General features: G+C 53.4%; 7 protein-coding genes across 17 annotated transcripts in view; 3 read left to right on the top strand and 4 right to left on the bottom strand.

Annotated features, from left to right (window-relative positions):
* Window positions 1-113, bottom strand: part of PPTG_22454 (hypothetical protein) — a gene marked incomplete at both ends in the record, with an annotated part of 3109 nt that extends 2996 nt beyond the window's left edge. The window contains one exon of the mRNA XM_008904303.1: window positions 39-113. Coding sequence (XP_008902551.1) covers window positions 39-113 — 75 coding nt within the window. The remainder of the gene's footprint in view (window positions 1-38) is intronic.
* Window positions 1-1487, top strand: PPTG_22453 (hypothetical protein). The gene has a single exon (XM_008904302.1). It carries the CDS (start codon window positions 879-881, stop codon window positions 1356-1358), a length of 480 nt encoding a protein of 159 aa, XP_008902550.1. The 5' UTR covers window positions 1-878; the 3' UTR covers window positions 1359-1487.
* A 204-nt stretch (window positions 1488-1691) lies between these two features.
* Window positions 1692-4756, top strand: PPTG_09048 (hypothetical protein). 4 transcript variants are annotated; one of them, XM_008903899.1, is made up of 4 exons: window positions 1692-2051; window positions 2149-2249; window positions 2329-4267; window positions 4335-4756. In XM_008903899.1, the coding sequence occupies exons 1-4, from the start codon at window positions 2043-2045 to the stop codon at window positions 4560-4562; spliced, it is 2277 nt and encodes a 758-aa protein (XP_008902147.1). In that variant the 5' UTR covers window positions 1692-2042; the 3' UTR covers window positions 4563-4756. The 4 variants fall into 4 exon arrangements, with proteins under 4 accessions (XP_008902147.1, XP_008902149.1, XP_008902148.1 ...); XM_008903901.1 differs by having other exon boundaries at window positions 2149-4267; XM_008903900.1 differs by having other exon boundaries at window positions 1692-2249.
* PPTG_09047 (hypothetical protein) lies at window positions 4675-5373 on the bottom strand. The gene has a single exon (XM_008903898.1). It carries the CDS (start codon window positions 5248-5250, stop codon window positions 4813-4815), a length of 438 nt encoding a protein of 145 aa, XP_008902146.1. The 5' UTR covers window positions 5251-5373; the 3' UTR covers window positions 4675-4812.
* PPTG_09046 (hypothetical protein) lies at window positions 5333-6285 on the top strand. The gene is made up of 2 exons (XM_008903897.1): window positions 5333-5576; window positions 5665-6285. Exons 1-2 carry the CDS (start codon window positions 5446-5448, stop codon window positions 6044-6046), a joined length of 513 nt encoding a protein of 170 aa, XP_008902145.1. The 5' UTR covers window positions 5333-5445; the 3' UTR covers window positions 6047-6285.
* PPTG_09045 (hypothetical protein) lies at window positions 5362-7966 on the bottom strand. 8 transcript variants are annotated; one of them, XM_008903896.1, is made up of 7 exons: window positions 7786-7966; window positions 7544-7632; window positions 7392-7455; window positions 6791-7316; window positions 6646-6722; window positions 6506-6576; window positions 5362-6418 (listed from the first exon to the last, which is right to left on the bottom strand). In XM_008903896.1, exons 1-7 carry the CDS (start codon window positions 7924-7926, stop codon window positions 6307-6309), a joined length of 1080 nt encoding a protein of 359 aa, XP_008902144.1. In that variant the 5' UTR covers window positions 7927-7966; the 3' UTR covers window positions 5362-6306. The 8 variants fall into 8 exon arrangements, with proteins under 8 accessions (XP_008902144.1, XP_008902137.1, XP_008902143.1 ...); XM_008903889.1 differs by having other exon boundaries at window positions 7544-7966; XM_008903895.1 differs by having other exon boundaries at window positions 6791-7455.
* Window positions 7967-8017: 51 nt separating this feature from the next.
* On the bottom strand, window positions 8018-10363 carry PPTG_09044 (hypothetical protein). The gene has a single exon (XM_008903888.1). It carries the CDS (start codon window positions 9773-9775, stop codon window positions 8276-8278), a length of 1500 nt encoding a protein of 499 aa, XP_008902136.1. The 5' UTR covers window positions 9776-10363; the 3' UTR covers window positions 8018-8275.

Raw genomic sequence — 10363 nt, 5'->3', positions numbered from 1 at the left:
CTTCACGATGGCGATATACTTTTATTCTGAGCCCCCACCTGCTTTGACGCTCCACATTCAATCATGTTCAGTCGTGGTTCACGGTGAAGATTGGCGACGGCAACCTTCATCATTATGACGCGGCGTCAGTGACGCCAGAGCCCCCTGCTTCCTGCTGCCGTGATGTCCTACCTACATAGCGTGATGACTTGCCCGCAGGCCCAGCACGTAGCGGACTATCCATTCCCGACGGTCACTCACATGACGGTCATTTGAGCGCGCATGATTGCATTGGCGCCAAAGTCCGTCAGCAAAACGCCATGTCCATGTCTTCACCAAGATCGACTCGACGACTGCCTAAAATTGTTGACAGAGGATCTTCCGAGGTGGTCAACACTTGGACACGCACGTGCAATGCCGTCAGACCCAAAGATTTTCCAATCTCCGCGCGACGACTGCAAACGTGCTGCAAGCATAGCGTTAGCGTCGGGAAGATCGCGTATTTGGATTGCGTGGCGACGTGTCCCGACGACGCCGACACGAGGTGCAAATCGTCAACCCGTACCCGTTGACAGCGTAGTTTTTGTCACGTTCGAGTGCAATCGACGCGACTCCAAAGAACTCGATGCCCGCAAACGCAACGCGAAGGAATCTACTGCAGCCATCTGCTCGGCGTTGCGGCGCGTTTGCTGTCAACTTGCTGCAAACCTCGCTTTGCTCCTGCGTTACTGCATCCGATGCAGCATTGTAGCCTGAGCAGGCCCAGCCCTACAACGAGCGACGATGCTGCTGGCCGGGATGTGGGGACGCCTTACTTGCCTGAACCGCCGCAAGTGAGGCGTTAGTAAGGCTACTGCCGTGCCCCAACGATTCCTCGGCGTAAATACACCCGCAGCAGGATGCACGTAGCCATCGCATTGCCAGGATCGCTTCAAGGAAAGCAAAGAGATTGCAGCTTGCGCCACGGTTCCAGCCGCTTTTCGCGAGGCCGCGGCCGTTCCAGATGCCCACGATCTCTTGGTCTCCACTGCCCTTTGACGCAGCGTGCCACATCGTGTTCAACCTCGATCGCTTTGCCAAGCGCGATTGGCAAACCCCGAGTCAGTCAGTCGAGATTGCTTATGTCAGCGCTGTTGACAGCTTCAACGTCGGGAGGGAAAGCGCAAAAGTTCCGTGACTTTCGCCACCTTTTTGGACGGCGATGGAAAGTCGGTGGCGACCGCGTGCGACTCCGCGCGAAAGCAAACACACCGCTACGAAGCGGAACCGGATGCAGACTGCAACACACCGACGATGCCTCATTCTTGACGCGATGCAGTGCGCACGGTGGGCGAAAAAGGCAAGTTTGCGGGGTGAAAAAGGCAACTTTGAATTTGTAAAAAAAACATTTCAGCCAATGAGAGGATAGTAACTTACCGATAGGTCTCGCGTATTATAGAGCGCTGACCCTATGCAGTTGCTAACACGCAAATATAATCACGACGCTGCTGCGCCGTTGTATCGGCAAACAATTTCCAAAGAGCAGCGGGCAAAACAGAGTGCTGCGGCACATGGGTCAAATCTCCTGCTGTGCTGCGCTGGCAAACAAGTAAAAAAAATAATAAATAAATAAAAATGTGCTCGTATTGGTGAAAAACCGTTTGGGCTCGAAGACCTACCCCTGACCATAAATTGTTGCCAGCTGGTCGAGCGGACTGTATTTTTTCTTGTGACCGGATGGGGGAGCCGCGTATTGCATAGTGAAATCAAGTGCCAGTCGCCCCAAATCGAAAAAGAGCGCGGCAAGAAGAGACGAGCCGCCGCCTTCGCTTCCCTCCCTCCGCTCAGGACGTGACAGAATCACTCGCTCGCTCGCGGAGACCCGTTGCCTTCTTTGCCTCCAGAGGCCTGTGGGACTGCGCTTTGTGGCTTTGCCGTTTTGACCGGACGACGCCCAACACAACGGAAAGGGGGCGAGAAGCAGCAGAAGAAGCCCGAGCTTGAGCTTTCCACCGAGGAGGACACACACACACACACACACACACACACACACGTCAGTGGTAGTTGCCACTTAGAGATTGACCATGCCGCAGGTAAGTCGGGCGGTTTGCCATCTTTTTATTCATTTCGTGCCGGTGGGAGGGGAACTTTTCTCACTGACAGGGGGTGGCAAAAAACGTTTTTCCGCAGAGTCTGGTGTTCGCCGAGCAAGTGCCCACGTACGTGTACCAGAACGTGAACTTCCAAGCCACCGTCAAGCTGGTGGACAGCCACAAGGCCAAAGTCACGGGGTACGTCGGCAACTGCGAGTGTCATAACGTTACATTTCCCTTGTGCCAGTGTCTAAACGGCAACTTTGTCTCTTTGCAGTGTCCGCAAGCCACTGCAAGTGTCTCTGCGCTTCCACGACACGTACGACCTGGTGGAAGACCAAGATGCCGTGCTCCGCGTGGCCTCAGAGGCCCTCATCGACCCCAACACGGGGCTGGCTCTGCTCTCCATGAGTCTACACACACTCACAGCCACTTGCGACGGACGCAACTTCTGTCTCGAAGTGCGCAGCGCCGACGCAGACATCGAGTCGGTCTTTTCATCGCCTGTGAACGTCGTCAAAGAGAAACTGCAAGTGGTGACGCAGCCCCCCGACGTCTGGTTTAAAGACGAAGGAGGTCGCGAGAAGTGCATGACGGTGGCTCTGACTCTGGTACCGGCTCCGGGAGCGTATCTGGAAGACCGCGTCGTGCCACTGGACGTGAAGCTGCTGTACGAGTCCGGCAACACGGTGCTAAACCAGAGCATCTTGAGACTATTCCCTGACATGAGACCCAATATGACGCACGGCCGAGCGACCATTTCCTTCCGAATCGACGACGTGTCAAAGAATCACCAGGGACAATCATTCATGCTGGAGATCGGACCGGAGCAACAGGACGGCAGCTCCATGTTCCAAGACATTGCACCCACACGCACGTCGGTAATTGCAATTCGATCCAAGCGTAACAAACGGAAACTCAATGCCCAAGCGGCGGCGGCAGCGGCTGCTGCAGCGTCAGGGGTCTACGGCATGCGTGCTTCTCCTCGGAGTGTTGCTGGCACCCCACGAACCCCTTACATGAACATGGGTGGAACACAGAACTCCCCGCAGTCTATGGGTCCCAACGGGATGATGATCGAGCCGCATCCGCAACGCGCTCGCAAGTACTTGGCAACTAGCAACGCTATGGGATACAACGGCATGATGCAACAACCGCAACAACCAATGGGCTCCATGTCCTGGAGCAGCCACTTGATGCAGCCCAATGCCAGCTCTGTATCCCCTATGCAGCCGCAAACGCCACAGAACCAACAAGCGCCAGTCCAGACTCCAGGTTCTGGAGCTGGGAACAGCCCTGGAGCGGTGGAGTGGGCTCTCGGTGGCTTTGAGATTCATCCTGATGGCTCCATGAACACCGCTAGACCAATCTATCGCTGTCCGCAATGCCGGCGTCTAAACGATGTAGACATGCTGGCTGCGGGGCCTGCTGTTTCGCACAGTCCGCAGTGCGTGTTCTCTCCCAACGGTGGCAATGGCAACATGATGTACCGTTCTCAAATGGAAGGAACGCCCATGAACCAACAGCAAATGCAACAACGAGGATACGCAACATACCAGCAGATGGCTGAGCAGAGTATGGGGATGAGTGCACCGCAGACTTCTACTAGTAGCAGCTACGGCAGCAGCGCGATGGTCGATTCTTCGTCACTGAATGTGCAGCAGAACACGGTAAACATCACGTCCAAGCCCGAAGATGTATCTCCAAAGACACTCGCTACCTTCGCAGCTTCGTCAACTCAACGACCGTCTATGACGATCTCTCCATACATGAACAAGGTCACGACTGAAACAGGTTTACCGGCTAACAACGGACAAGAGCAGACAGCCAGTGGCAATTTGTTCGAGAGCAATGCATTTCACAACCAAATGGAGATGATGGGCAACAGTACTGAGAAATTGTTCATGAACAAGAGCACCGCAGTGGAAGATGACCCCGCTTTGGACCCGCAACAGCAACAGCCTCAAAATTATCAACAGGATGCAGGCGCAAACTTTGGTGGTGTCATTGGCACGTCGCTGTTTAATGAGATGACCAGTATGGGCATTAATCTGGACCAGAGCGAGCCTCAGTTACTGGGCGAGTTTGGTGGACTGCAGGGTAACACCCAGACACCTAATGATGAAGATCAAGTGTTCTACATCCTGGCACGGATGTACACGGACGCACAGGAGCGCAAACTTGGTTTGCCTGCCTTTGACCAGTTTCAACGCATGGTAAGTCGAATTGACGGGATCAAAGGAAAATTACCCCATTCTAACGTTTTTTATTGTTTGATTACAGCTTGGTTTCTACAGTGAAGCTCAGGATGATGTTCAGACTCAAGTGGTTTTCCATCCACTGCGCGATATCTGCTTGTCTAATGAGGAGCGAGAAAAGATCACGTCGCAGTTCGTGGATGAACTCGGTCGGGACTCACAAGCGGTGCATTCCCTACCCAAGTACCAGCACAATCTCATCATGCTGCGTGAGGACGCACTGATGTTCTACTGGAGCCAATCGCTTGTATGAGGCTGATGTTGGGATGATAATAGAGCCTCGGCGTAGGCAACCGTTGTGTTTTAAGGGCAAAAAGTACCCGTAGCGAGTCGGTAGTAAAACGCGTTGGTCGTGTATAAGTGCGTGAGATGCATGTAAGTTACGTAGTTTAATCGTTAATCCAGTCAAAAGTCGTTATTTTCATATCGATACTACGTTGAACTGGCAGTAATTTACGGATTGCATTGGCAACTGAATCTATTGTTGCCAGTGGCAAACTTGCCTACTCAGTTTCAATTCCTTGCACTTGCAATCGGTAAATCACAACGCGACCGAAGAAATCGGTGCTGCGTTGGAAAGTGAGTGCAATCGCTTCCACTTGTTGCAACTTGCATGGAAACTCCTGCAAGTCGTTCGAGTCTTCCGGATCCACATCCACATCGACTTCTTCCCATTGAACGCTGCCTCCAGCTTCCTTCACGTGCACTTGGACGTCCTGACCCACGAAACCCCCTTGGAACATGATGCATAAAGCGGAAATGTTCACCACGCGGTTGAAAAGCACCTGCACCTGTTGCGGACTGCCTTGCGCTGAGTTCCAGCAACTTGATAGATCGGACGAAAGCATATTTGCAGCACCATAGAGCTGCTTGTTGCGGTCCAGTGTGGACGATGCGCGGCACGTGGTGCGAGTGTCGTCACTCAGGGACACGATGGACATTGGCAACTTTTACTGCAAAACTGAGTCTTTTTGCTTGTCAAGATGCAAAACCTATCAAATGCCATTTGAAAACCTGCCTTATCGACTGATTTGCGTGGTCTACACGGATTTTTGGGGCCAGACGTTCTCGAATCCTGCCGCGTCAGTACCGAAGTTTCTGCAAAAAGAGATCACTTCACAGTTAGACACACGACCATGTCGGAGACTAAAGCATTGTGGGCGCCTGTCAAGTGGGCGCAGCGCAAGGACGCGCTGTACGTGACCGTGGACCTTCCGGATGTCAAGGACGAGAAGGTCACGCTCACCGACAAGAACCTCACGTTTAAGTGCGTTGTGAAGATCTTTTGGCAACTAATCGCATCCATTGTGTCTAACCCGTTATGGCAAAAAAAAAAATCCCGCTTTTTTCAACAGGGGCACGAGCAACGGCCAGTTGTACGAGGTGAAGCTGGACTTCTTCAAGGAAGTGGACGTGGAGGCCAAGGACAGTATCTGGGCCAAGACGGACCGTAACCTGCACTTCCACATCGTCAAGAAGAATCAGGACGAGGAGTTCTGGCCGCGTCTGCTAGCTGACAAGCACCTGGAGAAGACGAACGTCAAGGTGGACTGGAGCAAGTTTGTGGACGAGGACGATGACGAGGAGCAGGGCGGCTTCGACATGAGTGCACTCAACGGTGGCGGTGGCTTTGACATCAACCAGATGATGGCGGCACAGAACGCGGCTGGAATGATGGACGACGGCAGTGACAGCGACGACGAAGACATGCCCGACCTCGACCCCAACGACCAGTAGAGAGACCACGGAGACAGTGAAGGCAGTGTGAAAAAAAGAAGAGGATGAGACTCGCCCCTTCTTGCGTAAGTGGTAAAGATGCCGTCCTCTTGCTGCTAGCTCGCTTGTTTTTTGTGTGCTTTTGTGATACTTGAATTTATGTGTCCCATAAATTGAAAGTTAGTTGATTTCTTTGGTGTAGTGATGACAGGGACGCTACGTTAGAAATAAAAAAAAAAACTGGTGAAAATGGACGATAAGCACCCGTGTAGAAGCCTTGCTCAGGCCGCCAAACAGAACATGCCTTTGTCCACGGGGTGTTTCCGAAAGCGAACGTTGGAGAAGAGGATCTTGCGCACGGAGGACTTCCAAACGGGGGACTTGCGTTGATCACTGCAATTGCAATTACCACAGTGCAAAGCCAGGGGTTAGATTCGTTTTGTTCGTCATCGACAGGATACGTCACGACATTCTTGTTACCTTTCCAGCTTCCAGTTGAGTTGGCTCTCATACTCGGTCTCGACAAAGTCGCAGATCTCCTTAAATGAACCCTACAGCGATGATCGACCGTTAGCGCCGAGCATCGAAATGGAAGTATCCATGTCAAGTTTGCCACGTACTTTTCCGCCGGGTAAAACGGTTAGCGCGTGTGAAATCATATCACCGTACGTGACGCTCGCCACTGGTTTCCGGTATTCTGAACAAATCGCAGGAAAATGACAAGTCATTACACTATCTATGACACAGGAGCTAACTGCCACGTACGGTTCTCTGGGATGTCTGCGCTGTCGTTCTCCTGACAAGCTGGACAGTACCAAGTCTCGGGAGGTTCTTCGAGCGGATCAAGGTCCACACAACTCATGTGATACCAGTTCGACCGGTCAAGGCATCTCTTGTTGTCGCACGCGATCATGTTGCCGAAGCTCGCGCCCCTGCAAACGCAGTACAGTCGTCCTTTCCGTTTCTTTTTCTTCTGCAGGACTCCAGCGTCGACACTATCTGCCCTTCCACGGCCATTTCCATCGCGAGATTTCTTGTCATGGTTCGCCGACCGTCGCTTTTTGACTTCAAATGGACGCATCTCATCGTCGTCTTCTTGGCCGTAGTCGTACAAATCGTCAATATCTTGCTCGGCCAACACAGATCCATCACCTTCAGCGTTGCGGTATGTCCCCTGTCGGCTCTGGTTTTCTTTGTCATCGTCAAAGTCCTGCTTTTTGCGCTTCAATCGATGAGTTGGCCGCGCTCGCAGCAGTTCCGCTGCCTCCATTGTGTCAGTTGAGCCCGTGAGCTGCGAAGTAGCAAGTAATCATTGCATGAGTCTGGAATCTCTGGAAACAATTGCCCAAGGATGTTTGCTACGTACGTAATGGACGAATGATGTGATGCTGGAGCTTTCATCCGCCTTCTTGCACTCCTCATTGAAGTGTCTAAATTGTTGCAAAACGATCGCCAAACACGCAAGCAATTGGCATGACAGCAAATTGGGCTGAAATTGCACTGGCAAACGCAACGTACCTGGCAACAGCAACTGCTAGTTGCTCTTTTGAACTACCTGGCACCTCTGGGATGCCATGGAATGCCATGTACTTGCGCAATGCGTTGGGCTGCAGCGACCCGACGCAACACACATTGCACCATTGCAAAAGTGTCAGCAACAACGTTAGCATGTCTTTCACTGCATTGCAACAATCTTTTCCATTGAAGCGAAGCGCAACGAGTGTCGAAACACTGCGCAACTTCAATTTGCACCTGCGTACCCGCAATCGAGTGAAATCTACCGCCATATCCACAGGATATTGACTGCGCTCGCCAGGCAACACACGCGGAGATGAAATTCTCGAGCTGCTGCTGCTCATGTCCGCGGCAGGCGTTGGCACTTCACGCTGCGGATCCGCCATGATGGCTCTCGTCTTCGAGGCGAAGTTGATTCTTTTTTGTTTCCGAACTGAGTTTTCAGCCAATCCCAGGCCAACTGGCAAAGTGGCCACATTTCGCATGCAGTCCCTCCTCATCGCACTCTTGCACATCAAGCGCCGAGTGAAAAAAAAAAAACTTGCAAATGCAACACCACCAGCATTTTAAGCTAGTTCTAACCTCCAGTGCGCCACTTTGCAGCAAAACCTGGCGCGGCAACAAATTGCGAAGTGGCTTACAGTTCATACCTAACGAGTCTCCATTCAATCATACCCTAGTTGCCTTCATCCAATTACCTTAAAGATGCGAGACGTGTGCGTAACTTGTAGTTCCTTAAAACTCGAAGCTCTCCATGGGGGCGGTCGGCTTCTTCACTGGCGCCCGTCGCACCACTTCAATCTCACGTGGCGCCACTTCCACTTCGCGCGGGGCCTCGCGTACGCGCTGCTGCTCCATTTCTACCTGCCGAGTCTGTTGCTCCTGTTTGAGCGCAGCTTCGCGACGTCGCTGGTGTTCTTGCTGTTGCTTCTGAATCATCTCGCGCTTCACGTCGCCGACCAGCGACGAGCGCGGCGCAGTGGCAGGAGCCTGGGACACTGACAAACGCTCTTGGCCATTGCCGACCGGGGCCGATGCAACCACAGGCATTGGCGAACTCTCAGGCTCTCGGTCGCTATCGTCCGAGTCGTCATCCACGCTAAAGTGGGAATTCATCTGCTGGGTCATACGGAATGCAAGGTCCTCCTGCTCCTGTTCCTGCTGCATTTGCATCTTGACCGCCTTCTCGCGCTCTGCACGTTGACGCGCGTGTTCTTCGCGCTTCTGGCGACGTTGCAGCTCCAGTAGGTCTTCGCCTTGCTGGGGTTTAAGCTTCTCCTGCATTGCCAATTCATCTGCCAACCGCTTGTTGCGAAGTACTTCTTGCTCCTGTTCATGCTGAATACGAGCCGCCTCCTCCGCCTCGCGCGCACGTTGCAACTCCATCGCCTGCTGCATCTCGATCTCCCTCTGTTTCTGCGACTCCCGTTCCTTCTGCGCCTGCTTCTCTTGCTCCTCCTGACGCTGCAACTCCTCAACTGCAGCTAGTGCCGCCTCCTCTTGCTCTCTTTGCTGCTGAGCTGCCAACTGTCGCCGCATCTCGGCGTCCTGCTCCTGTCTGTGTTGCTCTTCAAGACGCTGTTGCTCTTCAAGACGTTGCTGCTCTTCAAGGCGTTGTTGCTCTTCAAGACGCTGTAGCTCTTCAAGACGCCGCTGCTCTTCCAGCTGCTGTTGCCGCATGCTTTCCGCCTGTGCAGCGAGCAGTTCCTGCTCTTCCGTCGACGCTCGCACCTCTGCGCCTGTGCTGTGGCGCTGGTTGACGCCGCGACGTGGCACCGAGAAGTTCTGGAAGTCCCGGATGTTCGGGTTGCTATTGACACTGCTGCCGGCCATGCTGCCGTTGGAAGAAGGCGCGGGCATGGACGCGCGCTGCATAGGCTGGCCCGAATTGATGCGGAAGGCCACGACAAGCTTGTCCACCCAGTCGTTCATCTCCATCTCCGTCCCTGCAGCCACCAGCAGGCGGCGTTCGGGCGCGTTGATGGCGATACGCCAGATCGTTGAGGCCGAGCTGCCAGTCTTCATGCTGTCGGCAGGCATGACCTCCAGCACGCCCTCGTCGCAGCCCTGCAGACTCAGCTCGCCCTTGAGTTCGCCGTCCTCGAACGTGAAGTACTGCAGACGCGACGGCGTGAGCACGAAGTAGCGCGGTTTCCAGTTCTTGCGACCGAACGGGCCCGTGCCGGAGCCCTTCTTGAACAGCACGCCCGTGCGCAGGATTTGGCCGTCGCTCATGGCGCTGAGGATCTCTCGGTCTGAGCGATAGAGTCGATATCCGCTTCTGAAGCGGCCAAAAATGAGAGCGGGAGAAGAAAGAGCGCTAAGTGCGATTTCGGTATACTGCACGCGAGATGTTTTGTGACGAATGGAAAGCGCGAAATGTGAGAAGCGACAAATTGTGTTTTGCCAGATGGCTCAGTGTAGGTTTGCGAGTTTGCTTGGTGGCGGTTGCGTACCTAATTGACACCACAAGAGTGGACAGCAGTTGCCACTCGCAGTAATGAGCACGAAAGAGATAACCATAGGGGCGGAATTTTTTTTGCCACTGTTGGATTTTTGTCGGCCGGTCCAACATTGGACATGATGTAGCTTTCTAGATTCTGAAGTTTCTGAAGTTTACCCGACGCAACACTAAATCAGGTGCTGATGCAACCAAACATTTGTGCATCGTCCACTGGGACGCTCGATGCCTGCGATATCATCCAAGCGAGCGAAGGGCCCTCGCTACCGGCTAGTCGAGCGAAGAAAATCCAACGCCTTTGCCTCCACGCGGATAATTTTGCGTCACCCTTGTTGAAGCGATCTTCCCCTCGCTAAGGTGTT

Source organism: Phytophthora parasitica (genome assembly GCF_000247585.1).
Source record: "Phytophthora parasitica INRA-310 unplaced genomic scaffold supercont2.17, whole genome shotgun sequence".
Classification (NCBI taxonomy): domain Eukaryota; phylum Oomycota; class Peronosporomycetes; order Peronosporales; family Peronosporaceae; genus Phytophthora; species Phytophthora nicotianae.
The sequence above is the reverse complement of the archived record's forward strand: the minus strand, read 5'-3'. Positions and strand labels throughout refer to the sequence as shown.